General features: G+C 46.0%; 1 protein-coding gene across 1 annotated transcript in view; it reads right to left on the reverse strand.

Annotated features, from left to right (window-relative positions):
- Positions 1-567: 567 nt before the first annotated feature.
- The window catches only part of LOC139385511 (roundabout homolog 2-like), a 344,996-nt gene continuing 318,879 nt past the window's right edge, over positions 568-26,684 (reverse strand). Inside the window, exons 24-31 of the mRNA XM_071130632.1 lie at positions 22,533-22,692; positions 19,953-20,216; positions 18,716-18,933; positions 9,133-9,318; positions 8,461-8,619; positions 6,314-6,586; positions 3,685-3,882; positions 568-2,099 (exon numbers count right to left, since the gene is read on the reverse strand). Of these exons, the coding sequence (XP_070986733.1) occupies positions 2,098-2,099; positions 3,685-3,882; positions 6,314-6,586; positions 8,461-8,619; positions 9,133-9,318; positions 18,716-18,933; positions 19,953-20,216; positions 22,533-22,692 (1,460 nt within the window). The 3' untranslated portion in view covers positions 568-2,097. The remainder of the gene's footprint in view (positions 2,100-3,684; positions 3,883-6,313; positions 6,587-8,460; positions 8,620-9,132; positions 9,319-18,715; positions 18,934-19,952; positions 20,217-22,532; positions 22,693-26,684) is intronic.

A 26,684-nucleotide genomic window follows, 5' to 3' on the forward strand; every position in this document is an offset into this window, starting at 1 on the left:
TACATTGGCGCCAGGGTAGCCTAGTGGTTAGAGTGGTGGACTTGTAACTGAAAGTTCAAATCCCCGAGCTGACAAGGTACAAATCTGTCGTTCTGCCCCTGAACAGGCAGTTAACCCACTGTTCATAGGCCGTCATTGAAAATAAGAATTTGTTCTTAACTGACTTGCCTAGTTAATTAAAGGTAAAAAATAAATTAAGTGCTCTAAATTAAGCAAAATAAAGTTAAAAAGGATGACAAAAGAAATGTTTGAGTCTCATAACAAAGGAGACAAAAGAAGGACCTATCCTAAAGCCTCTTTCCTGGCAATAGAGTGGCTTTAGCATCAATATTACTGTTTGTTCTTACTACAACTGGGTTCGACCCAATCCAGAGTTTAACAGTGGGGTCATTAAAAGGAAGCAAGTCATATGTCAGTTTTAGATTTAAGCAATAAGGCACCTCGGGGGTTTGTGGTATATGACCAATGTACCATGCCTAAGTGCTGTTCGCGGAGTGCCTCGATTCAGCCCATAGCCGTGGTATATTGGCCATATACCACAAACCCCCGAGGTGCCACATTTGCTATTATAAACTGGTTACCAATGTAATTAAAGCAGTAAAAATAAATGTTATGTCATACCTGTGGTATACGGTCTGATATACCATGGCTTTCAGCCAATCAGCATTAAGGGCTCGAAAACACCCAGTTTATAAAATAGATTACACCTATTGAACTATGGCTTTGAGGCTCCTCATAGTGTTTTCTAAGTGCTACTCTATGGTTTCAGTGACTAGATTCTAGATGTTCACTTTGTCCATATTGCTCGACGCATTATACAAATGATCTTCAGATGAAAACAAAAACTCTAGAATTCATTGAAGAGGATGAGATGAAGATCAAATAAATTGTATTTAAATGCTGGTATGAAGATGAGGGCCAAGCTAGATGTCCATTGTAATGTGGCTGTGTTATGTTCTGAAAACAAGACAATGCCTGGACTACCTCACAACTGCCAGCTCTAACAAGTCTATAGCAGTCCATTTGTAGGACTATAAGATTACAATAGAATCAGATGACGTTAACCCAATAATCAACTAATAAAAACAAATAAAACATGCAACCTTTATAGAACAAGGCAAGTCGGTTAAGATCAAATTCTTATTCACAATGACGGCGTAGGAACAGTGGGTTGGTTAACTGTTACCTTATCAGCTCGGGGATTCGATCTAGCAACCTTTCAGTTACTGGCCCAATGCGCTAACCATTAACACCTCCTCTCTCTGTCTCTACTCTGCCCCTTCTCTGCCCCCAACCTCAAAGACACAACAACAAAAAACATCTGCTTTCTGATTAGCCCTAACTTGGGAATGGGTATCCATTTAGTTGCTGTCCATAAGCAACCTCTTAATCTTTAATATCTCTCTGTACATTAGTATATATTTTCTCATCTTTCTAGAGAAACTCCTCCTCGCATGTTCTTCCGGTACTTCCTGTCAGTAGGAGCTATGCTTTTGTGCTTATCACCAAAAATCGCAGTGCAAAAAAACAATAATTAATAATAATAATGATAATAATTAATCAATGATAGGTATTAACAAATGATGGATCGTAAAAACAATTATTTTAGGGCACACCAGCCTATCAATTCACGTATAATACAAATGACTAGATATAACCAACAGTATGGAATGAAGAAGCTCAAACTGAAGTAGGCTTGCATAGCAATGCAACAACAAGGTAAATCATCTATTTACAGGAAACAAGATTCACTTTTTTTCCCCAAGGACAGTTACTTTGAAAATTTGTTTTCTCATAAAGGTGTTTTAATTATTTTGTTAACTTGCTCTTTTCTGACTGAAAAAAAATGAAGGTGGAAGGTGGCAAATCATTTTCTTGAGGACAACAACATAGTGGGATGTACAGTATGTATGTCTGTGTTTATACATCACATTTACAGTTCTGTTATGGTGGTCATCATCGTCATCTTCCTGCTCCTCTCCTCTGATAATACACAAAGAAGGACAAAGTTCATTACACCAACAGACGAGGCGTAATTCTGATGAGGACGACGAGGCTTTACTCCAGTTCAGTTCAGATCCTACTGCAGGCAGGTCACTCTGTGAGAGAGACAGAGAGAACAGCAATGTCAAGACATAGCTAAATCTTTGCCAAAATGATATACATTTAGGGTGCGTTCATACATTTACTCTTGCTATCTACTCCGATTTCAGAGCACTCTAGTCTGAGTGTGCCAGTGCGCTGGGAGGAGGTCAGAGACCTGGTTGTGTGGTGCCAGGGCAACAACCTCTACCTCAATGTGATCAAGACAAAGGAGATGATTGTGGACAACAGGAAAAGGAGGGCTGAGCACGCCCCCATTCTCATCGACGGGGCTGTAGTGGAACAGGTTGAGAGCCTGTCAGTGTCCACATCACCAACAAACTATCATGGTCCAAACACACTCAGACTGTTGTGAAGAGGGCACGACAAAACCTATTCCCCCTCAGGAGACTGAAAAGATTTGTCATGGGTCCTCAGATCCTCAAAAGGTTCTACAGCTGCAACATCGAGTGCATCCTGACGGGTTGCATCAATGCCTGGTATGGCAACTGTTTGGACTCCGACTTCAAGGCACTACAGAGGGTAGTGCGCACGGCCCAGTACATCACTGGGGCCAAGCTTCCTGCCATCCAGGATCTCAATATCAGGTGGTGTCAGAGGAAGGCCCAAAAAAATGTCAGACTCCAGCCACCATGGTCATAGACGGTTCTCTCTGTTACCGCACGGCAAGCGGTATTGGAGCGTCAAGTCGAGTTCCAAAAGGCTTCTGAACAGCTTCTACACCCAAGACATAAGGCTCATGAACAGCTAATCAGATCCTTATTTTATGCTGCTGCTACTCTCTGTTTATAATCTATGCATAGTCACTCCCGACATGTACATATTACCTCAATTACCTCAATTAACCAGTGCCCTGGATATTGACTCTGTACTGGTACCCCCTGTATATAACCTCACTTGTTGTTTTACTGCTACTGTTAAATTACTTGCTACTTTTATTTTCAATTTTTTACACAACACTTATTTCAAATTTTTTTCTTTACTTTTTAAAGCATTGTTGGGCTTGTAAGTAAGTTGTATTCTGCGCATGTGACAAATAACATTTGATTTGATTTGAATAACTGCCAAACACTCAACACCTGTTGATTATGACCGGTATCAGTAAACGTTGGCAACATTTTTAAATTAAATTGATGCCAGCTGCAGTTACAGTCACCAACGCTCTGGATAACATGAAAACAGCCTAACCAGACCTGCTTAGGGGAAGTAAAATGATCAGAGTGAGGTGTTCTCTCATTTGTGTCTGGAAGTAGCTAGCAAAATAGCCAACGTTAGCCAGTTAGCTTGGGTGCTTGACTGCCGTTGTGAGGTCAGAACGCTCAGATCAACTCTACTCCTCAGCCAGAGCATTCAGTGTGCGCTCTGAACACTCAGAGAGCAAAACGCTCTGAATTTACAAACGGACAATCTGACAGCGCTCTGAATTTACCAAAGACCAGAGGGCACTTTGAGCGTACTCTGGCACTCCCGATTGAATTTACGAACGCATAATCAATATAGTCAATATAATCAATATAGTTGCTTATGACATCAAAATGCCTTCTTGTGATAAGACAGTAGACAAAATGGTGTGATACTTACATAACTCGCCTGAGTACTGTCCCTGTCCGTTGGTCCCCAGGAAGTCATTGTGGTCTGTGGCAGTCCGTTGGTGTGGCCCTCGAGGTCCCTCTCCCTTGCGTGGCCCCGTGGAGCCCTTGGAGGAGGCTGTCCCAGAGGAACTGTGGCCCCCAGGGGAGGGGAACGATGGTTTACTGTAGGGGGGCAGGCACCCCTCTTCTGGACAAACACACAGAGGGAAACATTCAGATTGTTACTACTAACCCTGACTGCAGTTGAGAGTGTTTTATTTATTTTAAATTATATTAACCTTTATTTTACCAGGCAGGTCAACTAAGAACAAATTGTTATTTAAAATGACAGCCTGGCAAGAGGAAAAAGGGCTCCTGTGGGGCAGAGGGTGAGGAAAATGCATTCTCATTTACAGAAATGACATGGGGAGGGACAACAAAAGTATTTAACAACATTGTGGTTTGTCGATTCATTTTGGGGGGCTAGGTAAGTTTGGGCACCCGTAGGTGGATTGGCTGGGTGGTGGTGGTTGCAGAAGGTGCTATAGTGAGACAGAAAGCCTGTTGGCAGACCTCCCTCCTAATGACATCTGCAGTGTGTTGGTGCCAGTGGGCAGTGTGGGCTCACACATGGGTCTCCCAGCTAACGCCCTTATGAAGAGGGGAAAGGCAACTACAGAGCTGTTAGTGTCTGCTGTGGCACCCCCTGCTGCAGATCAGTATATTGTAGTGTTGACCTGCTGTGACACCCCCTGCTGCAGGTCAGTATATTGTAGTGTTGACCTGCTGTGACACCTCCTGCTGCAGGTCAGTACATTGTAGTGTTGACCTGCTATGACAACCCCCTGCTCCAGGTCAGTATATTGTAGTGTTGACCTGATGTGGTACCCCCTGCTGCAGATCAGTATATTGTAGTGTTGACCTGCTGTGGTACCCCCTGCTGCAGATCAGTATATTGTAGTGTTGACCTGCTGTGGCACCCCCTGATACAGATCAGTATATTGTAGTATTGACCTGCGGTGGCACCCCTGCTGCAGATCAGTATATTGTAGTGTTGACCTGCTGTGACACCCCCTGCTGCAGATGGGTTAGATAGTGGTTAGAGCGTTGGACTAGTAACCGGAAGGTTGCAAGTTCAAATCCCCGAGCTGACAAGGTACAAATCTGTCGTTCTGCCCTTGAACAGGCAGTTTACCCACTAGGCCGTCATTGAAAATAAGAATTTGTTCTTAACTGACTTGCCTAGTTAAATAAAGGTATATTGTAGTGTTGGCCTGCTGTGGCACTCCCTTCTGCAGACCAGTATATTTTAGCACTGACATGCTTTGTGCTCATGCTCTGTGTATCAGTCAACTTGGAGAGCCTTCTGAACTCTGATGTGTATCAGTCAACTTAGAGAGCCTTCTGAACTCTGCTGTGTATCAGTCAACTTAGAGAGCCTTCTGAACTCTGCTGTGTATCAGTCAACTTAGAGAGCCTTCTGCTGTGTATCAGTCAACTTAGAGAGCCTTCTGAACTCTGATGTGTATCAGTCAACTTAGAGATCCTTCTGATCTCTGCTGTGTATCAGTCAACTTGGAGAGCCTTCTGAACTCTGCTGAGTATCAGTCAACTTAGAGAGCCTTCTGATCTCTGCTGTGTATCAGTCAACTTGGAGAGCCTTCTGAACTCTGCTGAGTATCAGTCAACTTAGAGAGCCTTCTGATCTCTGCTGTGTATCAGTCAACTTGGAGAGCCTTCTGAACTCTGCTGTGTATCAGTCAACTTAGAGAGCCTTCTGAACTCTGCAGTGTATCAGTCAACTTAGAGAGCCTTCTGAACTCTGCTGTGTATCAGTCAACTTGGAGTGCACTTCGTATTGTCTTCTGAAGAAGAATCTGATGAATGTGATACCTCTCTGTATCTCTGGGTCTGTCTGTCTGTCGTTGTGTCTGGCTCTCTGTCTGGCTCTCTGTCTGCCTCTCTGTCTGACTCTCTGTCTGTTGCTCTGTCTGTCCTGGCACAGACAGGACAGGAACACAGCATGGTGAGGTCTAATGACTCCACACACAGACAGATGGGTGGAGTGGTGGAGTGGCCGCTGTTTGTCTGAGAGGAGAAAGCTGGGGTGATTAGACTGCATCTGTCTGGCTAGAGCCTTCTGCCTGGACTGGGCTGGAGCCGGACACCATTGGCGATGCCTACAGGCTGTGTGTGTGTGTGTGTGTGTGTGTGTGTGTGTGTGGGGGGGGGGGGAGCATTCTGGAAGACAAGTACAAGTGGCAGACAGTGCAATCTGTTCATGGGAGCTCAGTCTCCTCTCAGCAGGAGATTGAACACCAGGGTTTAGTAAAGGCTCTGGTTTGCCAAGGCACAGCAGCCATCAGGACCCTGCTGTCACACAGTTACTCTCTCTGTACAGCAATGGCTGCTGACCTAACCACATATCTACTGGCTCCATACTGTGGTGCGGAATATGAGTTATTGTTCTAAAGTAATGTTCGCTCACATCCAACACACTGCCACAGTGCAGGATACAAGAAATTGGCATCTGCAAATTAGAACGAACACCTGTGCAATGAATGGAATGTTTGGATCAGGTCGAGTCTTTCAGACAGCGTGCTGGCATTTTCACTTGCTTTTACCCTCCAGTCCAGTACCTGTTTTGTGTCCCCTGCGTGGGTCGTCTCCTCGGTCCATGGATGCTAGTCTGTCCTGGGCCTGGCGGTGCCGCTCCAGAGAGGTGCGTGTCTGTCTGTCCATGCAGCTCTTCATCTCCTCCAGCCCAGACAGGGGCATGGCACCACACATGGGCTGGCGCTCCAGGGACGAGGCCTTCTTCTCCGTTGGGGGGCACACACCGCCTACACTACGGGCTCCCTGGATAGGCCCTGGTCCCTGGATTGGCGGGGGGTCAGGGGGAGGAGGTAGGTCTGGAAGGGAGGGGTGATGTGGTTAACTACATGGTAACAGTCTGGTGATATATCAGTAATCAGTAAATCAGTATTAATCAGTAATTGTATTATTGTCCAAGTCCTTATAGATCAGGGCTCTCCAACCCTGTCACTGGAGAGCTATCCTCATGTAGGCTCCAATCCTGTCACTGGAGAGCTATCCTCCTGTAGGCTCCAACCCTGTTACTGGAGAGCTATCCTCCTGTAGGATCCAACCCTGTTACTGGAGAGCTATCCTCCTGTAGGCTCCAACCCTGTTACTGGAGAGCTATCTTCCTGTAGGCTCCAACCCTGTTACTGGAGAGCTATCCTCCTGTAGGCTCCAATCCTGTCACTGGATAGCTATCCTCCTGTAGGCTCCAACCCTGTTACTGGAGAGCTATCCTCCTGTAGGATCCAACCCTGTTACCGGAGAGCTATCCTCCTGTAGGCTCCAATCCTGTCACTGGAGAGCTATCCTCCTGTAGGCTCCAACCCTGTTACTGGAGAGCTATCCTCCTGTAGGCTTCAACCCTGTTACTGGAGAGCTATCCTCCTGTAGGCTCCAACCCCAGTTGTCACTATCCTGATTCAGCATTTTAACCAGCTAATTATTCAAATCAGGTGCGCTAGATTGAGGTTGGAGTGAAAACCTACAGGGCAGTATCTCTCCAGGAACAGGGTTGGAGTGAAAACCTACTGGACAGTATCTCTCCAGGAACAGGGTTGGAGTGAAAACCTACTGGACAGTATCTCTCCAGAAACAGGGTTAGAGTGAAAACCTACTGGACAGTATCTCTCCAGGAACAGGGTTAGAGTGAAAACCTACTGGACAGTATCTCTCCAGGAACAGGGTTGGAGTGAAAACCTACTGGACAGTATCTCTCCGGGAACAGGGTTGGAGTGAAAACCTACTGGACAGTATCTCTCCGGGAACAGGGTTGGAGTGAAAACCTACTGGACAGTATCTCTCCAGGAACAGGGTTGGAGTGAAAACCTACTGGACAGTATCTCTCCAGGAACAGGGTTGGAGTGAAGACCTACTGTACAGTATCTCTCCAGGAACAGGGTTGGAGTGAAAACCTACTGGACAGTATCTCTCCAGGAACAGCGTTAGAGTGAAAACCTACTGGACAGTATCTCTCTAGGAACAGGGTTAGAGTGAAAACCTACTGGACAGTATCTCTCCAGGAACAGGGTTGGAGTGAAAACCTACTGGACAGTATCTCTCCAGGAACAGGGTTGGAGTGAAAACCTACTGGACAGTATCTCTCCAGGAACAGGGTTGGAGTGAAAACCTACAGGACAGTATCTCTCCAGGAACAGGGTTGGAGTGAAAACCTACAGGACAGTATCTCTCCAGGAACAGGGTTGGAGTGAAAACCTACTGGACAGTATCTCTCCAGGAACAGGGTTGGAGTGAAAACCTACTGGACAGTATCTCTCCAGGAACAGGGTTGGAGTGAAAACCTACTGGACAGTATCTCTCCAGGAACAAGGTTGGAGTGAAAACCTACTGGACAGTATCTCTCCAGGAACAGGGTTGGAGTGAAAACCTACTGGACAGTATCTCTCCAGGAACAGGGTTGGAGTGAAAACCTACTGGACAGTATCTCTCCAGGAACAGGGTCGGAGTGAAAACCTACTGGACAGTATCTCTCCAGGAACAGGGTTAGAGTGAAAACCTACTGGACAGTATCTCTCCAGGAACAGGGTTGGAGTGAAGACCTACTGGACAGTATCTCTCCAGGAACAGGGTTGGAGAGCCCTGGTATAGATGATGAGTAATTTTTGTCAGAGGTAAGTCTCCGCTTATACAAAGTTCTGGGAAAGTTCTGGTTAAAGCACCAAGCCGTCCAGGATCCCTCTCTTACCGTCTGCACTGGCGTCTCTCTTGTGGGGCGCGGTGCACTGTCCCCGGGGCTTGCGGGTGGGCCGGGCAGCCCTCTGGTGGCCCAGGCTGTGTGTGCCCACCATGCTGCCATCTGTAGAGAAGGGACTACTGGGCCGGGCCCGGTGGGACAGCCCTTTACCTGGAGGAGGAGGGAGAGAAGTGGCGAGAGAGGCCACTGGGTTAGTGGAGGTATTGAGGGGAACATGGAGAGAGGCAGGTTAAAGAGAGTTAAAGATGAGAATGTTGATTTCCAAGCAGGAAGCTCGCAGGATCCCATGGAAGGTTCAGTTAGTTCATCAGTCACCAGAAATCCTCAAAATCACTCCATTATTTTGACAATGAGAAAGTACAGGCAGTGTTAGAAGCCTGCAAAGAAATCACCAGTGAGTTCACCCAGAAATCTTTCCTCTATCCCAATTTGGTAGGAGTCAGAGTGCAAAGCTGGAGGAAAGTTAGAGTTGAATCAAGGTTTGGATCCTTTGTTCAGCCACATATTGTAGAGCCATGCAAATTTTCCACCAAACAGCAGTAGAGAGGAGAAAACACCAGCCAGCAGATGGCAGGAAGTAGATCAATCACTGCATCTCTTTCTGAGTCATACAGAGGTTCCAGAGAGAACAGGCTGGAGGGGCTCCACTCCTCATATACCAACCTCTCTTGGCCAGGCTGGTGCCCTCCAGGTGGTAGCCTGCCTTGTCAGCGGCTGCCACCAGGGCCTGGGCGAAGCTACACTGGGTGTAGAGGGACCCGTCAGAGGAGCTGCCCACACTGGACCTGTGGCTGGAGTAGTGACGGTCATCTTCCTCTGAGGCTGACCCCCAGCCGTTAACCATGGACCCTGAGGGACACCACCAGCTAGACCATCAGAGCACTGCACAGGGTGTGTGTGTGTGTGTGTGTGTGTGTGTGTGTGTGTGTGTTCACAAATCAAGTAAGAGTCTCTTTAATATCCAACCGCATCATTTTTATAGCCTCCAGACCCCAAGCGAGGAAATTCCGCCGACACAAAAGGCCTCGCCATATTGAACATCTGCGCTGTGGCTGTAGGTTTCAATGGATTCATGTGTTGTGGAATCGTGTAATGAGGGTTAATATCAGGTTGTTAGGGCTCCATCTCAGGTTTCTCTGTGCTGCAAGGCCTCAGTGTTGTGGCAGGTCAGTAGTGGTTTACTACACTCATTCTGTTCTGCCCATCATTAAACACACGCTCACACACACACTCACACACATGCTCACACACACGCTCATACACACACACTCACACACACTCCACACATACAGAGGCCTCTTGAGTTTGGCCAGAGCTGAGGTGACACTCCTGTCCAGAGCTGAGCTCCAGTATTACCTGAGGTGACACACCTGTCCAGAGCTGAGCTCCAGTATTACCTGAGGTGACACACCTGTCCAGAGTTGAGCTCCAGTATTACCTGAGGTGACACACCTGTCCAGAGCTGAGCTCCAGTATTACCTAAGGTGACACTCCTGTCCAGAGCTGAGCTCCAGTATTACCTGAGGTGACACTCCTGTCCAGAGCTGAGCTCCAGTATTACCTGAGGTGACACACCTGTCCAGAGCTGAGCTCCAGTATTACATGAGGTGACACACCTGTCCAGAGCTGAGCTCCAGTATTACCTGAGGTGACACACCTGTCCAGAGCTGAGCCCCTGTATTACCTGAGGTGACACACCTGTCCAGAGCTGAGCTCCAGTATTACCTGAGGTGACACACCTGTCCAGAGTTGAGCTCCAGTATTACCTGAGGTGACACACCTGTCCAGAGCTGAGCTCCAGTATTACCTGAGGTGACACTCCTGTCCAGAGCTGAGCTCCAGTATTACCTGAGGTGACACTCCTGTCCAGAGCTGAGCTCCAGTATTACCTGAGGTGACACACCTGTCCAGAGCTGAGCTCCAGTATTACATGAGGTGACACACCTGTCCAGAGCTGAGCTCCAGTATTACCTGAGGTGACACTCCTGTCCAGAGCTGAGCTCCAGTATTACCTGAGGTGACACTCCTGTCCAGAGCTGAGCTCCAGTATTACCTGAGGTGACACACCTGTCCAAAGCTGAGCTCCAGTATTACCTGAGGTGACACTCCTGTCCAGAGCTGAGCCCCTGTATTACCTGAGGTGACACACCTGTCCAGAGCTGAGCCCCTGTATTACCTGAGGTGACAGAGATGAAACAGCTCACTAAACACTGTGTTGAGTCAAACACCTAATGGTGTCGCTGTTATAAACACCTGTCTCTCTTGTCAGGCCTTGTTAATGCACTTCACGATCTGTGGAAAGTCCTGCAGCATTGACTTGTGATATAGTAGGAATACCAAATCCTTGAAGCTCAATTATATGACTAAACCAAAGCAGCAGAAATATGTAGCCTGTTGTATCACTGTCAGGAAGATTTGAAGACAAAAAGGGGAAAATGTCACATGCTGTTACGGCTCTCGTTTGTGGAATGACTGGACCAAGGTGCAGCGTGGTAGGCGTACATCGTTCTTTTTATTGAGGACACCAAAAGCTAGATAACAACGACAAAAACGAAAGCGCACAGTTCTGTAAGGCAAAATAAACTATACAGAAAACAAGATCCCAGCCTCCCGGGTGGCACAGTGGTTAAGGGTGCTGTACTGCAGCGCCAGCTGTGCCATCAGAGACTCTGGGTTCGCGCCCAGGCTTTGTCATAACCGGCCGCGCCTAGTGTCGTCCGGGTTAGGGAGGGATGTCCTTGTCTCATCGCGCACGACACATTGGTGCGGCTGGCTTCTGGGTTGGATGCGCGCTGTGTTAAGAAGCTGTGCGGCTTGGTTGGGTTGTGTATCGGAGGACGCATGACTTTCAACCTTCGTCTCTCCCGAGCCCGTACGGGAGTTGTACCGATGAGACAAGATAGTAGCTACTAAAACAATTGGATACCACAAAACCCAAAAGGAAAATTGCAACGCAAGATGATGATCCCCAATCAGAGACAACGATAGACAGCTGCCTCTGATTGGGAACCAAAAACACAAAGAAATAGAAAACATAGATTTTCCCACCCGAGTCACACCCTGACCTAACCAAACATAGAGAATAATAAGGTTCTGACACATGACACATGCAAAATAATCAATATCTAGATTTCGCAGAAATACTGGAAGCTTATGGAAACCCTTGTGTATTGTGAGTGTTTTTCCTATCTGTGTTACTGTTAGTATGTCTAGATCCTTTAAGATACTCCTAAATAAATCCTTTCCAGTACTTACAATAAAAAGTTTCATTGTGCCAACAAAAATATGCCACTCTGGCAGGCGAGATTACAGTCCGCTTATACGACAGCTTTCTGTCTGCTTGCTTGGCAGACACAATGAAGTGGCACTTACCCAAACACACACACACACAAAATCCTGTGGTTCGCAGACAAGCACATGAGACAAAAATGAAAAGCAGAGTGTGGATGGTGTGATGAAGAAAATCGGGAAATATGGTAAGGAGCTTAGATGGAGGAGTAAAGGTCATGGGGACAGAGGGATGAGGGCAAAGACGGAGCAGCAGGGATGAGAGGGGTACTGAAAGGGGGGGTCAATAGGAAACAGAGGGGAAGAGGGGGACAGTGTAGAACAGAGGGGATGAGAGGGGTGAAGAGAGGGGGGCTGAGATGGGGGGTTCAGTGTGGAACAGAGGGGATGAGAGGGGTGAAGAGAGGTGGGCTGAGATGAGGGGTTCAGTGTGGAACAGAGGGGATGAGAGGGGTGAAGAGAGGGGGGCTGAGATGGGGGTTCAGTGTGGAACAGAGGGGGTGAGAGGGGTGAAGAGAGGGGGGCTGAGATGGGGGGTTCAGTGTGGAACAGAGGGGATGAGAGGGGTGAAGAGAGGGGGGCTGAGATGGGGGGTTCAGTGTGGAACAGAGGGGGTAGGAGGGGTGAAGAGAGGGGGGCTGAGATGGGGGGTTCAGTGTGGAACAGAGGGGGTGAGAGGGGCAGTGTGGATCAGAGGGGATCAGCCTCTGATCCACAGAGGGGTACTGAGAGGGGAGTCAGTAGGGTGACAGAGGGATGAGAGGGGTGAGGAGAGGGGGTCAGTAGGGAGTAGAGGGGATGAGAGGGGTACTGAGATGGGGTAAGTGGGAACTGAGGGTGACAGACAAAAGTCTGGCCAAGGCATGCCCATAGAGGAGCAGGCATGCCAGAGGTCTGGCTAAGGCAGACCCACAGAGGAGAAGGCATACCAGACGTCTGGCCAAGGCAGGCCCATAGAGGAGCAGGCATGCCAGAGGTCTGGCAAAGGCAGGCCCACAGAGGAGAAGGCATGCCAGAGGTCTGGCCAAGGCAGGCACAGAGAGAGACAGGAGAAGATCAACTAAAGCCAACCACACACATGCACCAGCTGTACTGACAGAGTCCCTTTCATACTACACTTCTCACTGGAACACAACGTTAGTCCAGGACAGTAACTGTCATAAAACTCCATATATGATTTATGTTTGCGTATCCAAAGGAAATCAGGAAACTACCTAAAAGTGATTTTAAATTTCTCGCCCCTGAGCCCCTTCACATCACAATGTTGTGGTTTGTGCAGAACCCAACTTAAACAAGGCCTCAGGGAACTAAAGCTTTCAACTACCAGCTCACTTTATAACAGTTTTTCTCTCTGAGAAACGATGGCAGCAAATGATTCACAAATTAATGGAATAATTCAATAAACCTGGGAAACTTACCAGGCTATTTTCTCTCAAACTACTTCTCTCTGAGTTTTGATTCTAAGAATAAAAATGTAAAATGTGAGAGTGCAATTCTTCTGGGTCCAATCCTCCCACAAAGACTAGTGCAGATATTGAAGTAAAATCAGAGCAAGAGACAGCCAAACCAAGGCACTGAGGCTTCCTTCCGAATCCTCTCCTTCAGCTCAGAACCACTGCCTCAGCACATCACATCACAAAGTGAGTTTCCAGCCAAACTAACTGCAACTCTCTACTACTCCAGTGTGTCTTGGGACACTGCTATCCCTGAGACGTCAAGCAAACTTTGGTCTTGTTGTCGTAATGTACTAACAGTAGAATCTAGCTTTCTTTTTGTGGTCTTGAATTCTGAAACAAATCGTGCATAATCAACTTTGCATGAGTGCAATTGTATTCTTTTCCATAGGATTCAGATGGAGGTTCCATGCAATTTTCAAATTACAGGGATTACTAATTACAAATCATAATTACTAATCACCTGCTATGCTCCCTGTGCTAATGGTTCAGGCTAGTAAACAGGAGCTAGCCACTAGCCAGGGGCAGTAAAGGGGAGCTAGCCACTAGCCAGAGGCAGTAAACGGGAGCTAGCCACCAGCAAGGGGCAGTAAATGGGAGCTAGTCACTAGCCATGGGCATTAAAAAGGAGCTACAATATTCACTAGCCAGGGGCAGTAAAAGGAGCTACAGTATTCACTAGCCAGGGGCAGTAAAAGGAGCTACAGTATTCACTAGCCAGGGGCAGTAAAATGAGCTACAGTATTCACTAGCCAGGGGGCAGTAAAAGGGAGCTACAGTATTCACTATCCAGGGGCAGTAAAATGAGCTACAGTATTCACTAGCCTGGGGCAGTAAAAGGAGCTACAGTATTCACTAGCCAGGGGGCAGTAAAAGGAGCTACAGTATTCACTAGCCAGCGGCAGTAAAAGGAGCTACAGTATTCACTAGCCAGGGGGAAGTAAAATGAGCTACAGTATTCACTAGCCAGGGGCAGTAAAAGGGAGCTACAGTATTCACTAGCCAGAGGCAGTAAAAGGAGCTACAGTATTCACTAGCCAGGGGGCAGTAAAAGGAGCTACAGTATTCACTAGCCAGGGGGCAGTAAAAGGAGCTACAGTATTCACTAGCCAGGGGCAGTAAAAGGAGCTACAGTATTCACTAGAGAATAATCACTGAGGATGTTATCTGAGATCACTGAGGATGTTATACTGCAGCATTAGTAACCCTGGGATAAAGTACCTCTGTGTTTTCATATCAGCCTAGCCATGGGCATTTAATACAGCCGCAGGTGGATTCACTTTTGTCTTTAGAAAAATATGCTGTATTACAGTGTGCATGACATATTATTAAAACAATAACAAATCTATAATGTTGGGCTCTACAGAATGCTGCTCCTGCACTCCTCTTTCCACAGCCTCAAAATGGTGGCCACGATAAATCCCCCCTTCCTCCTCCTTACTCTCTCTACCCTTCCCACTAACTCTGGAGCTGGGACCGTGTCTGTGCTGTCAAACGGTGGGGAGCAGGGAGAGACTTGTGGAGAGATAAGAAGAAATAGTGGTGTCTTCAGAGTAATACAGTGCAGGAGAGATGCAGCAGATTAGGGCCCAGTCGCAGCTTTATATTCCTCTAAATATATCAACAGCAGCATGTGTCACAGCCGCCACAGCCCCTGTTCCATCATCCCACAGAAAAACGAGACTCTGGGGCTACAGTCGACAGACCAGGCAAGCAGCCATGTCAACCCTCTCTCCCTCTTTTCATGCCCCTCTTTTTATAGATACACTATATATCTCTCTCTGTCTCTCTCTAGATATCTCTTCCTCCCTCTCTTTGTCTCTCTCTCTGTCTCTCTCTAGATATATCTCTTCCTCCCCTCTCTCTCTCTCTCTCTCTCTCTCTCTCTCTCTAGATATATCTCTTCCTCCCCTCTGTCTCTCTCTAGATATATATATTCCTCCCTCTCTCTTTCTCTCTCTCTCTCTCTCTCTCTAGATATATCTCTTCCTCCCCTCTGTCTCTCTCTAGATATATATATTCCTCCCTCTCTCTTTGTCTCTCTCTCTGTCTCTCTCTAGATACATATCTTGCTCCCCTCTCTCTGTCTCTCTCTAGATATATCTCTTCCTCCCTCTCTCTGTCTCTCTCTAGATACATCTCTTCCTCCCCTCTCTCTGTCTCTCTCTCTGTCTCTCTCTAGATATATCTCTTCCTCCCTCTCTCTGTCTCTCTCTAGATATATCTCTTCCTCCCTCTCTCTGTCTCTCTCTAGATATGTCTCTTCCTCCCCTCTCTCTGTCTCTCTCTAGATACATCTCTTCCTCCCCTCTCTCTGTCTCTCTCTCTGTCTCTCTCTAGATATATCTCTTCCTCCCTCTCTCTGTCTCTCTCTAGATATATCTCTTCCTCCCTCTCTCTGTCTCTCTCTAGATATGTCTCTTCCTCCCTCTCTCTTTGTCTCTCTCTATAGATATACTGTTTCCCTTTTTCTCTTCTCTTCTTTGTTCTATCCCTCCCAACTCAAAAAACACCGAACTGCTCCTTCATCCTGTCTGTAGTATCAGCCATGTCCAGTATAGAGGACTTGTATGTCCTGTTCAGTCGGTATGAGAGACGCAGTAGGATACAGCCGTGCTGTTTCTGCTTCTCCAATGTCATGCCCTTCACATGTCTCTCTCTCCGACAGACAGACGGCTGTAAAAGCTTTCAGTGAGTTGTAAAAATTGAAATGGTGCCTCCAGTCTGGAATGGAATATTCCATACGTGAAATGTATTCTAAATCTCTTATGGACATGGCACTCGCTGACGCTTTGTGTGAGCTAAATCTCTGTCTGTCTGTCTGTCTGTCTGTCTCTCTCTCTCTCCCTCTCTCTCTAAAATTAATGAACTCTCTTATCTCTTTTTGGGTATGAGAATTATAATACCACAGTCTGCCAAAACCACTTGAACAAACTGGGCTTAAGGTACATTCAATACATTCATCAGATGAGGTGCAAATTACCACACTATAGAGACACATAGATATGTCATAAACAGTTCATATACAGGACATCATTATGAATCAATAGTCAAAATGCAGTCTGTAACTGTAGGCAAACATTCAGTGCCTTGCGAAAGTATTCGGCCCCCTTGAACTTTGCGACCTTTTGCCACATTTCAGGCTTCAAACATAAAGATATAAAACTGCATTTTTTTGTGAAGAATCAACAACAAGTGGGACACAATCATGAAGTGGAACGACATTTATTGGATATTTCAAACTTTTTTAACAAATCAAAAACTGAAAAATTGGGCATGCAAAATTATTCAGCCCCTTTACTTTCATTGCAGCAAACTCTCTCCAGAAGTTCAGTGAGGATCTCTGAATGATCCAATGTTGACCTAAATGACTAATGATGATAAATACAATCCACCTGTGTGTAATCAAGTCTCCGTATAAATGCACCTGCACTGTGATAGTCTCAGAGGTCCGTTAAAAGAGCAGAGAGCATCATGAAGAACAAGGAACACACCAGGCAGGTCCGAGATACTGTTGTGAAGAAGTTTAAAGCCGGATTTGGATACAAAAAGATTTCCCAAGCTTTAAACATCCCAAGGAGCACTGTGCAAGCGATAATATTGAAATGGAAGGAGTATCAGACCACTGCAAATCTACCAAGACCTGGCCGTCCCTCTAAACTTTCAGCTCATACAAGGAGAAGACTGATCAGAGATGCAGCCAAGAGGCCCATGATCACTCTGGATGAACTGCAGAGATCTACAGCTGAGGTGGGAGACTCTGTCCATAGGACAACAATCAGTCGTATATTGCACAAATCTGGCCTTTATGGAAGAGTGGCAAGAAGAAAGACATTTCTTAAAGATATCCATAAAAAGTGTCGTTTAAAGTTTGCCACAAGCCACCTGGGAGACACACCAAACACTTGGAAGAAGGTGCTCTGGTCAGATGAAACCAAAATTGAACTTTTTGGCAACAATGCAAAACGTTATGTTTGGCGTAAAAGCAACACAGCTGAACACACCATCCCCACTGTCAAACATGGTGGTGGCAGCATCATGGTTTGGGCCTGCTTTTCTTCAGCAGGGACAGGGAAGATGGTTAAAATTGATGGGAAGATGGATGGAGCCAAATACAGGACCATTCTGGAAGAAAACCTGATGGAGTCTGCAAAAGACCTGAGACTGGGATGGAGATTTGTCTTCCAACAAGACAATGATCCAAAACATAAAGCAAAATCTACAATGGAATGGTTCAAAAATAAACATATCCAGGTGTTAGAATGGCCAAGTCAAAGTCCAGACCTGAATCCAATCGAGAATCTGTGGAAAGAACTGAAAACTGCTGTTCACAAATGCTCTCCATCCAACCTCACTGAGCTCGAGCCGTTTTGCAAGTAGGAATGGGAAAAAAATTCAGTCTCTCGATGTGCAAAACTGATAGAGACATACCCCAAGCGACTTACAGCTGTAATCGCAGCAAAAGGTGGCGCTACAAAGTATTAACTTAAGGGGGCTGAATAATTTTGCACGCCCAATTTTTCAGTTTTTGATTTGTTAAAAAAGTTTGAAATATCCAATAAATGTCGTTCCACTTCATGATTGTGTCCCACTTGTTGTTGATTCTTCACAAAAAAATACAGTTTTATATCTTTATGTTTGAAGCCTGAAATGTGGCAAAAGGTCGCAAAGTTCAAGGGGGCCGAATACTTTCGCAAGGCACTGTAATTGTAAGATGTATTTATTATACTGAACAAAAATATAAACGCAACATGGAACAATTTCAACGATTTACTGATTTACAGTTCATATAGGAAATCAGTCAATTTAAATAAATGAATCTATGGATTTCACATGACTGGGCAGGTGCACAGTCAGTTGGAAGTACTGACAAATTGGAGGTGGCTCTGGCAACTGCTCTGGTGGACATTCCTGCAGTCAGCATGCCAGTTGCACGCTCCCTAAAAACTTGAGGCATCTGTGGTATTTTGTTGTGTGTTGTGCAATTCTATCACTTTTTAACCTCGTTTCCATTATCTCCAGCGCAATACAAGTGTCCACATTTGTGAAAACAATGCATTTTTAAGTTTTGTAGAAAAACATATGAAGTTTAAAAGTTTGACCCGATGCCATCAAAGTCAAATATTGTAAAAACATTGCTTTTCAAACACTATGAGATTTGCAGTTACGTGGGGAGAAAAAAAACACCCTCCCTTGGGCTAGCAGGTCAGAGAGATTGTTTTCACATGGACGATGGCAGAACTGCCCTTTACATTTGATATGTTACCTGATAAGGGGTCTGTGATCTTTTTAAATGACTGTGGAATGACAACTGAACATGCTTTTGTATTTAACATCTTTTTGTTTTGGAGAGCGATTTATTTCTTTGTAATATCCAAACCATTCCTCCGAGAGTGGCAGGAAACTGCATCAAATCAGGCAGATTGGAATCCTAATGAAGGGGGGAAGAAGTTCCAATACCTTCTGTTCTGTCCACATGTCATTGTATCGGTGCAGTATCTCACCTGTTACGGAGCTGTCTAGGTTGTCCATGCTGGACCCTGGCGTCTGCTCAATACCATAGAGAGGCCTGGACATCTCATAGCTGTCATCCTCCTCCTCTTCCTCATCCTCGTCAGGGATGTCAGTCTCCAGGTCAGACACCAGGGTGCTGGACACGTACCCCACCGGAGGTGCGGGAGCCTGGGGAGGGAGGGGGGGGAGGGAGCCACCCTGCATGAGCCTGTCAGAGAGTCAGAGTAATATGGGTTATCATCATGCTACAGGTACACACCAAAACACAGACACAGGAGAGGATGGGCTGCTGGTGGGGGGCCAGCAAGAGCAGGGAAGAGAACGAATGTCAAAAGACATCAAGAAAGACAAAGCTGGTGAATGAAAGACAGGAGGACATAAAGAAGGAATCCAAGATAGACGAAAGGAACTGTCAAGCTAAATTTAGAAATTCTTTCAGATTCTGCCGCTTTGAATGAATTGGGACAATTCCACTAATTCTACGTCTCTCCTCCTTCCATGCCAACACAATGACCCTGTAATTGAAGTTGAAGAGGGTACAATGGGCCCGCTCTCTAGACCTGTCGACACGAGGCTGTCACCCCTCAAGCAGCCCGCTCCGCTCCACGCCCGCCTCACGTCGCTGACAGCCCCGTTTGTTTAAGGAGCGACGTAGTATCTTTGAGACAGTCTGCGGTGAGAGGGATTCTGATTCTGATGTAATTACTGGCTCTTTCCTGTTGTCAAAAGATGCTCTCAAACCCAATGCAGTCATTACCGGCTAACACCACAGCTCCTTCCTGACAAGTCTTCCCTATTCCCTCTACTTTAATGAATGGATGCCAGTCTCTCCCTCTTTCCCTCCCTTCCTCCTTCGTTCTCTCCCTCTCTTCATCCTTTGTTCTCTCCCTCTCTTCTAACAGGATGAAACACGGCCTTCATCTGCCGTGCGTGACCACCATGTGTAGCAGCATGGGTGTGGGATGCAGCCTAAACAAGTCAGAAGGGACAGTCATGTAAGTGGCAACACTGGCCCATTCAAATGACATGATTCATGAGCGTTTCTGTTCTGCGCAACACTGTCACTGTGCAGCTAAAATAACACCTAAATAAAACATTGAAGTGAGAAATAAATAGATCATGAAAGAAAAACACATTCAGCACAATATCCATAGTAGCCATTCTCTTAACACCCCATTTGAACCTTGTACTGCTTCTGTAGTAGTCCCCTCCAGTGAGAGTACGTACCATGTCTGTTTGGCCATGTCTAGTTGGTAGGCACGGGTGATCTCGTCTAGGTGGGCCTGGAGCATGGGCTGCAGCTCCTCCCGGGGAGAAGGGGTGAGGGTGGCCGTGGACTGCTGACCGAAGGACACCGCTGCTGGGGACGAGGCCACTCCACGCATGGGTGGGGTGGGGACCCTCTCTTCCTCCTCCTCTAGCTCATCCTCCATTCCCTGGTGGAGGTAGGTCTGTACGGGCATGGGAGGACCCCAGCCATCACTCTCATACCTGGGGTGGCCACAGAGAGAGAGAGAGAGAGAGAGAGAGAGAGAGAGAGAGGGAGGAGGGGTAAGGTAACACTAGTCTGAAGAGACTGTCTTTCTTTTGGTAATGTGCCAGACTAGTGTGACCTTGTCAAACATTCTAAAGGACTTCAGACTAGTGTGACCTTGTCAAGCGCTCTAAAGGACTTCAGACTAGTGTGACCTTGTCAAACTTTCTAAAGGACTTCAGACTAGTGTGACCTTGTCAAACATTCTAAAGGACTTCAGACTAGTGTGATCTTGTCAAACATTCTAAAGGACTTCAGACTAGTGTGACCTTGACAAACATTCTAAAGGACTTCAGACTAGTGTGACCTTGTCAAACATTCTAAAGGACTTCAGACTAGTGTGACCTTGTCAAACATTCTAAAGGACTTCAGACTAGTGTGACCTTGTCAAGCGCTCTAAAGGACTTCAGACTAGTGTGACCTTGTCAAACTTTCTAAAGGACTTCAGACTTCAGACTAGTGTGACTTGACAAGCGCTCTAGTGTGACCTTGTCAAACATTCTAAAGGACTTCAGACTAGTGTGATCTTGTCAAACATTCTAAAGGACTTCAGACTAGTGTGACCTTGACAAACATTCTAAAGGACTTCAGACTAGTGTGACCTTGACAAACATTCTAAAGGACTTCAGACTAGTGTGACCTTGTCAAACATTCTAAAGGACTTCAGACTAGTGTGACCTTGACAAACATTCTAAAGGACTTCAGACTACTGTGACCTTGACAAACATTCTAAAGGACTTCAGACTAGTGTGACCTTGACAAACATTCTAAAGGACTTCAGACTAGTGTGACCTTGACAAACATTCTAAAGGATTTCAGACTAGTGTGACCTTGACAGACATTCTAAAGGATTTCAGACTAGTGTGACCTTGACAAACATTCTAAAGGACTTCAGACTACTGTGACCTTGACAAACATTCTAAAGGACTTCAGACTAGTGTGACCTTGACAAACATTCTAAAGGACTTCAGACTAGTGTGACCTTGACAAACATTCTAAAGGATTTCAGACTAGTGTGACCTTGACAGACATTCTAAAGGATTTCAGACTAGTGTGACCTTGTCAAGCGTTCTAAAGGACTTCAGACTACTGTGACCTTGTCAAACATTCTAAAGGACTTCAGACTAGTGTGACCTTGTCAAACTTTATAAAGTACTTTGTACATACGAGTAATGGAGGGAGTGAGGTTTTAATTTCCCATAACGGTGCTTATACATGCTGAAATAACAGTCGTAAAGAAAATGTTAATTAAAGGAATTTGTCAGTGCACACTCCATAGGACATAACTGTTTAAATCTGTGGTCATTAAGAGGCTCAGATTTACAGTGCAGAGGACTGCTCATTTGCCAGATAGCCTATTAAACCAGATGAGTGTCCCAGACTGAGGATGAAGGTTAGAGGACAGCACACCTCAACTAGGGAGAGACACAGTTAAATGAGATACTATGTGTGAGTGAATCTATTTTGGGATACAACTAACATTTTTAGCTTACACCTCCCCTGACTAAAGGCAGACTTTACATGAAGGAACGCCTGGCAGTCTACTAACAATAACAGTTGCGTGAGGGTAATTTGGTGTGAAAAGAGCAGAGAGAGGCTAGGCAACGTGGAAAAGAGAAAATAGTTTATGAGTAAAACGCTACCCTCATACTCAGTTAGCGGAGAGAGCTCACTGTGGAATCTCTCTCTTTTTGTCTCTGTTTTGGGTATTTCCCTCTCTCCCAGCTTGAAACAACGTAGTCCTGACATTCTTTCCCTCAGAAAGAGAATCAGCAGAATAGATGGATTTGTCAATCCCGCTTGCCGCAGGAGACTACAATGGTGAAACAATGCACTCATGAAGTTTCTCTCTCAGATAAAAATATGGGATGAGTAGATAGATTGATGTGAAACCATCTCTGTCCATCCTGCGTGCCTGGGGAGACAGTAACATACAGATTCCTCTACTTCTTTCCAGATGTACTGGTGTAATTAGCCACAGAGAGGAACAGCTAGCCAGGAGCACAACAATGTCCTATAATAACACACAGCAGTTGGTTGGGTTCTACTTGAACTCAACAGTCTACTGTATATACATGTTAAAGCTAATGTAGTTACTCCCCTATTAGGAGTAACTGTCTCACTTTCGGCAAAGGCTGAATGAAGGATCAGACAATGGTAGATACATATAATTGTTCTAATTAGTGTGGTACAATCCAATTGGACTGTATGGGCAGATTGTGGACTGTTCCATGGATGTATGGAGTGTATGTTATGGTGGATGTGGCTCATACCCTCCTCCTTCATAGTGCTCGTTGGGGTAGTGGTCCATCTCGGTGCCAGGGAGAGGGTGTACAGGTGGAGGGGGCAGGGGCACATTGGCCCAGCTGGAGCCGTTAGCCTTGGTGGGTTTGGCGCCAACCTTGGCCTTCTTCTTCTTACCCCCCTTACCACCTATGGACAGCAGAGATGGAGCGAGTTAGAGAGATTGACTCAGACAACATGAAGATTTCAATTACTAGAAAAATCTATAAAACCATATAACATGGGCGGCTATGTGCAGTATTCACTGTCAGTCTAACAAACAGATGTTGCCAACAGAAATCGATTGAACATATAAAGCTGAACATTCCTTCATTTCGAAACAGGTTATTTCAAACAGGTCATCTCCTTCTAAAAGTCACCCACATTCTCAAACAAACAGATTTAATGAGCCATGCCTGTCAGCAGCCTCACATAGAAGAAGCTCAAGGCCAAGTAATGAAAGTGTGCTTCCATTGATTGATTTGCTGAAAGCCCTCAAATCTCCATAGAAACAGGGAGAGAGCAGCAGTAAAGAAGCCGAGGGTAGACCCCGGTCCTCCAGCCATCCCTTAGTGTCCCCATTTCACTAGAGGTGTGGGTCCACAATGAAATCTCTCACTTCAGAACATCATCATAATGAATGGGTCTGTGGCGTCTGTGTGGCCATAATGGAATTCACTGAGAGTCTATTACACTGTCATTGATTTGATTACGCAAGAGAGAGAGAGAGAAAGGGAGAGCTCCCCTTCCCCATCCATTTCCCCCCACACCCCTCTGAGACTGGATTCTCCTCTGCTCTGCCCCATCCATCTTTATAAATCTGCCAGCCAGGCCTACGTCTAGATTGGGGTTTAAATTATTTGGTGACAGTGAGGATAGGGTGGGGGGGGGGGGGGGGGGGGGGGGCTGTCTTTATCTCAGGTGATCTTTGACATCTAAAGCCCACTGTTATCTTTCTCAGTTGTCCTCAGTGTGGTCCGCAGGCCTCAGATCATTTGTCCTAGACAGGAAAAGGCTGCAGGCTCTGTGTTTTCCCTACATAGAGGACATATGAGCATGAGTCCCCTATATAGAGGACATATGAGCATGGGTCCCCAATATAGAGGACATATGAGCATGGGTCCCCAATATAGAGGACATATGAGCATGAGTCCCCTATATAGAGGACATATGAGCATGAGTCCCCAATATAGAGGACATATGAGCATGAGTCCCCTATATAGAGGACATATGAGCATGAGTCCCCTATATAGAGGACATATGAGCATGAGTCCCCTATATAGAGGACATATGAGCATGAGTCCCCAATATATGTGTAAATACAAATGTGTATTTGTGAAATGAGCATTGCATGTGTGTCTGAGGTCTGAGAGAACTGGGAGATAAACTGAGTTTGGAGTCCTTTCTAGGAATCCACATTCGTGGCAGACTCCACTATCAGTCTGCCAACGGACACCTCACATCTCAATCCAGAAAATACTCCCTAGTTGACATCGCCAGCCACACATACAGGCTAGTGAAAACCATCCTTGGAGGCCTCTTGTGTTCATTTGTATCTGTCATCTGTTGGTTAACCCTCACTGCCAAAGGCCTATAATCACGTTGCTCAGAGCCACAAAAAAGCTACATTTCAGGGAACCCTGCATCTTGTGCCATGCAACACCATGTAATCTAATAGACTGTCCAGACAAGGACATGGCTACAAATTAGCTCAATGTCATCAAAAAAGACTGTCCATCAACACTCAGGGATATTTTGGGAAATACATCTCTATGATCCAGTAAGGATGAGGTCAGAGACAGAGAAAATACAGCATATTGCTTTAGCAGTAGATGGAGAATTTAGTCATTTGACCATTTTCCCTATAAGATTTTAGCTGTTCCCGGGCAGAAATGTTCCCGTCAAAGATGATTGGATTGAAACAAGATATTAGGACTGGGAGGAGGATAGTCTGATAAAGACTGGGAGTAATAAAATAACAACAGTAAGCCCAGGGCAGGAAGTACACTCTGAAAGTAATTGGGTTTCCTAATCGTTCCTCTGGGCGACGCTCGACTTTTCCCAATAAATGGCAAGCTGGCATGATTGCTCAATCACCCAGAGTCCCTCCTCACCGGAGCAGGCATCAATACTGTAAATGAGCCTCTGCCATGGAGGGAAGGACGGCTGACACTGATGTTACAATCAGAAGCACCAACATATGAAAAACACAAAGAAAGCTTTGGCTAGGAGCTACACAGGAAGTAGACATCAGACCCATCTATCGCTGACAAACACTGGGCCTGTCTTCAAAAGGAACTACCACCATATTTAGATGTGGAGCTGGGTATTTATACCGCCTGGTTTGGGCGCTTCCTCCCAGCATATAACTTTGGGGCCAAGCAGACTTGAGCTGCCTCTGTTTTTATTGGGTGCCTCAGCGCTGAGTGAGAGACACAGGCAGAGCCTCAGAATGGAGTCCAGAAGGAAGGAATCCACATCCAGATTTAAACATAGCACTGAGAGAATAGATCAGACTGGGTTTTCAGGGAAGGAGGTGGATGGGGGTTTCTTAGAAAACCTGAGTAACACTGTATTATGGGCTTATAATAATTGTAGAGAGGAGAGTCGTGCTATCTGATGTAAGACACATGGGGGTTACCGTGCTGGACAGATAACTAGCACGTGTGCCTATTTGTGAAATCATCCCAATATATTTGGTATGTGGGTGGAGGATGCAGCAGACTAGATCATCAACACTGACCCCCCTACAGCCCGGAGCCATGTAGCTCATTAGGAGTGGGGTAGTCTATAATTGGAGGAGGGGGGGGGAAGTAGGTATGGATGACACCACTCCAAGAACAGTGAGAACATAACCCTTCTCCTGGGCTCCGGAATGAGATAATACAGGGATCATGGAGCTCACTAGCCAGCTATCTCATCTCCTCTCCTCCTCTCTCCTCTCCTCTTCTCTCCGCTCCTCCTCTCCTCCTCTCCTCTTCTCTCCTCTCCTCTCCTCCTCTCCTCCTCTCCTCTTCTCTCCTCTCCTCCTCTCTCCTCTCCTCTTCTCTCCACTCCTCCTCTCTCCTCTCCTCCTCTCTCTGCTCCTCCTCTCCTCCTCTCTCCTCTCCTCCTCTCCTCCTCTCCTCCTCTCTCCTCTCCTCCTCTCCTCCTCTCCTCCTCCAGTACTGTAGATTTTAATGATCAACACCCCCACATCCCCAGTGGAGACCCACCCAACCATGAAAGCTGCTCTATTTCTGTTCCTCTTCATCTGGTTCCTATCTCAGACCTAACGTTCATTATTTCCTCCCGAGCTTGTTGAAGCGAAGCACTGTGCTGTTGTACCTACCTCTTTTAACTTCTTTCCTTTTCAAATGTCTTGTGATTCATTAGTTGACTTCAAAACATGAATTGTAGTAAAGTTTCCTTCATTGTCACCCAAACTCTGGCCATTGTAGTTCTATAGTCCGTTGTAGTTCTATAGTCTGTTTTAGCTCAGTTGGTAGATCATGGGGCTTGCAACACCAAGGTTGTGGGTTTGATTCCCATGGGGGACCAATATGAAAATGTACGCACTCACTAATGTAAGTCACTCTGGATAAAAGCGTTGCTAAACGACGTAAAATGTATAACTGTAAGGTCAGAACTCTGTTGTGTATTTCTCTAGGGTTTAGTCCTCGTAGAGAAACATGTTGGCAAATAGAGAGATAAGCCACAGACGGATAGAGATAAGTCAACTAAACAAGATAAATGCATATATAAGATGCTGTTTCACTTAAACCAGGGCAGTTGTGTACAGCATGCCTCACAGTACATGCAATACATCCCTGTAATTATACTATTTCTTAAGGCCTACCACGAAGGGGGAAGTGCAAGGGTACAGTCCCAATTTAATTCCTATACAGGTCAATCCAATTAGTAGGACATATATGCTTTAAATCTCAGACATTTCAATGAAAAATATCCTGAGGTTACCAAATGAAATACTCTCTCTCTCTCTCTCTGTCTCTCTCTGTCTGTCTCTGTCTGTCTCTGTCTGTCTCTGTCTGTCTCTCTCTCTCTCTCTCTCTCTCTCTGTCTCTCTCTTTGTCTCCGTCTCTCTCTGTCTCTCTCTGTCTCTCTCTCTCTCCCTGTCTCTCTCTCTCTCTCTCTCTCTCTCT

The sequence above is a fragment of the Oncorhynchus clarkii genome, chromosome 27 (genome assembly GCF_045791955.1).
Source record: "Oncorhynchus clarkii lewisi isolate Uvic-CL-2024 chromosome 27, UVic_Ocla_1.0, whole genome shotgun sequence".
Lineage (NCBI taxonomy): Eukaryota > Metazoa > Chordata > Actinopteri > Salmoniformes > Salmonidae > Oncorhynchus > Oncorhynchus clarkii.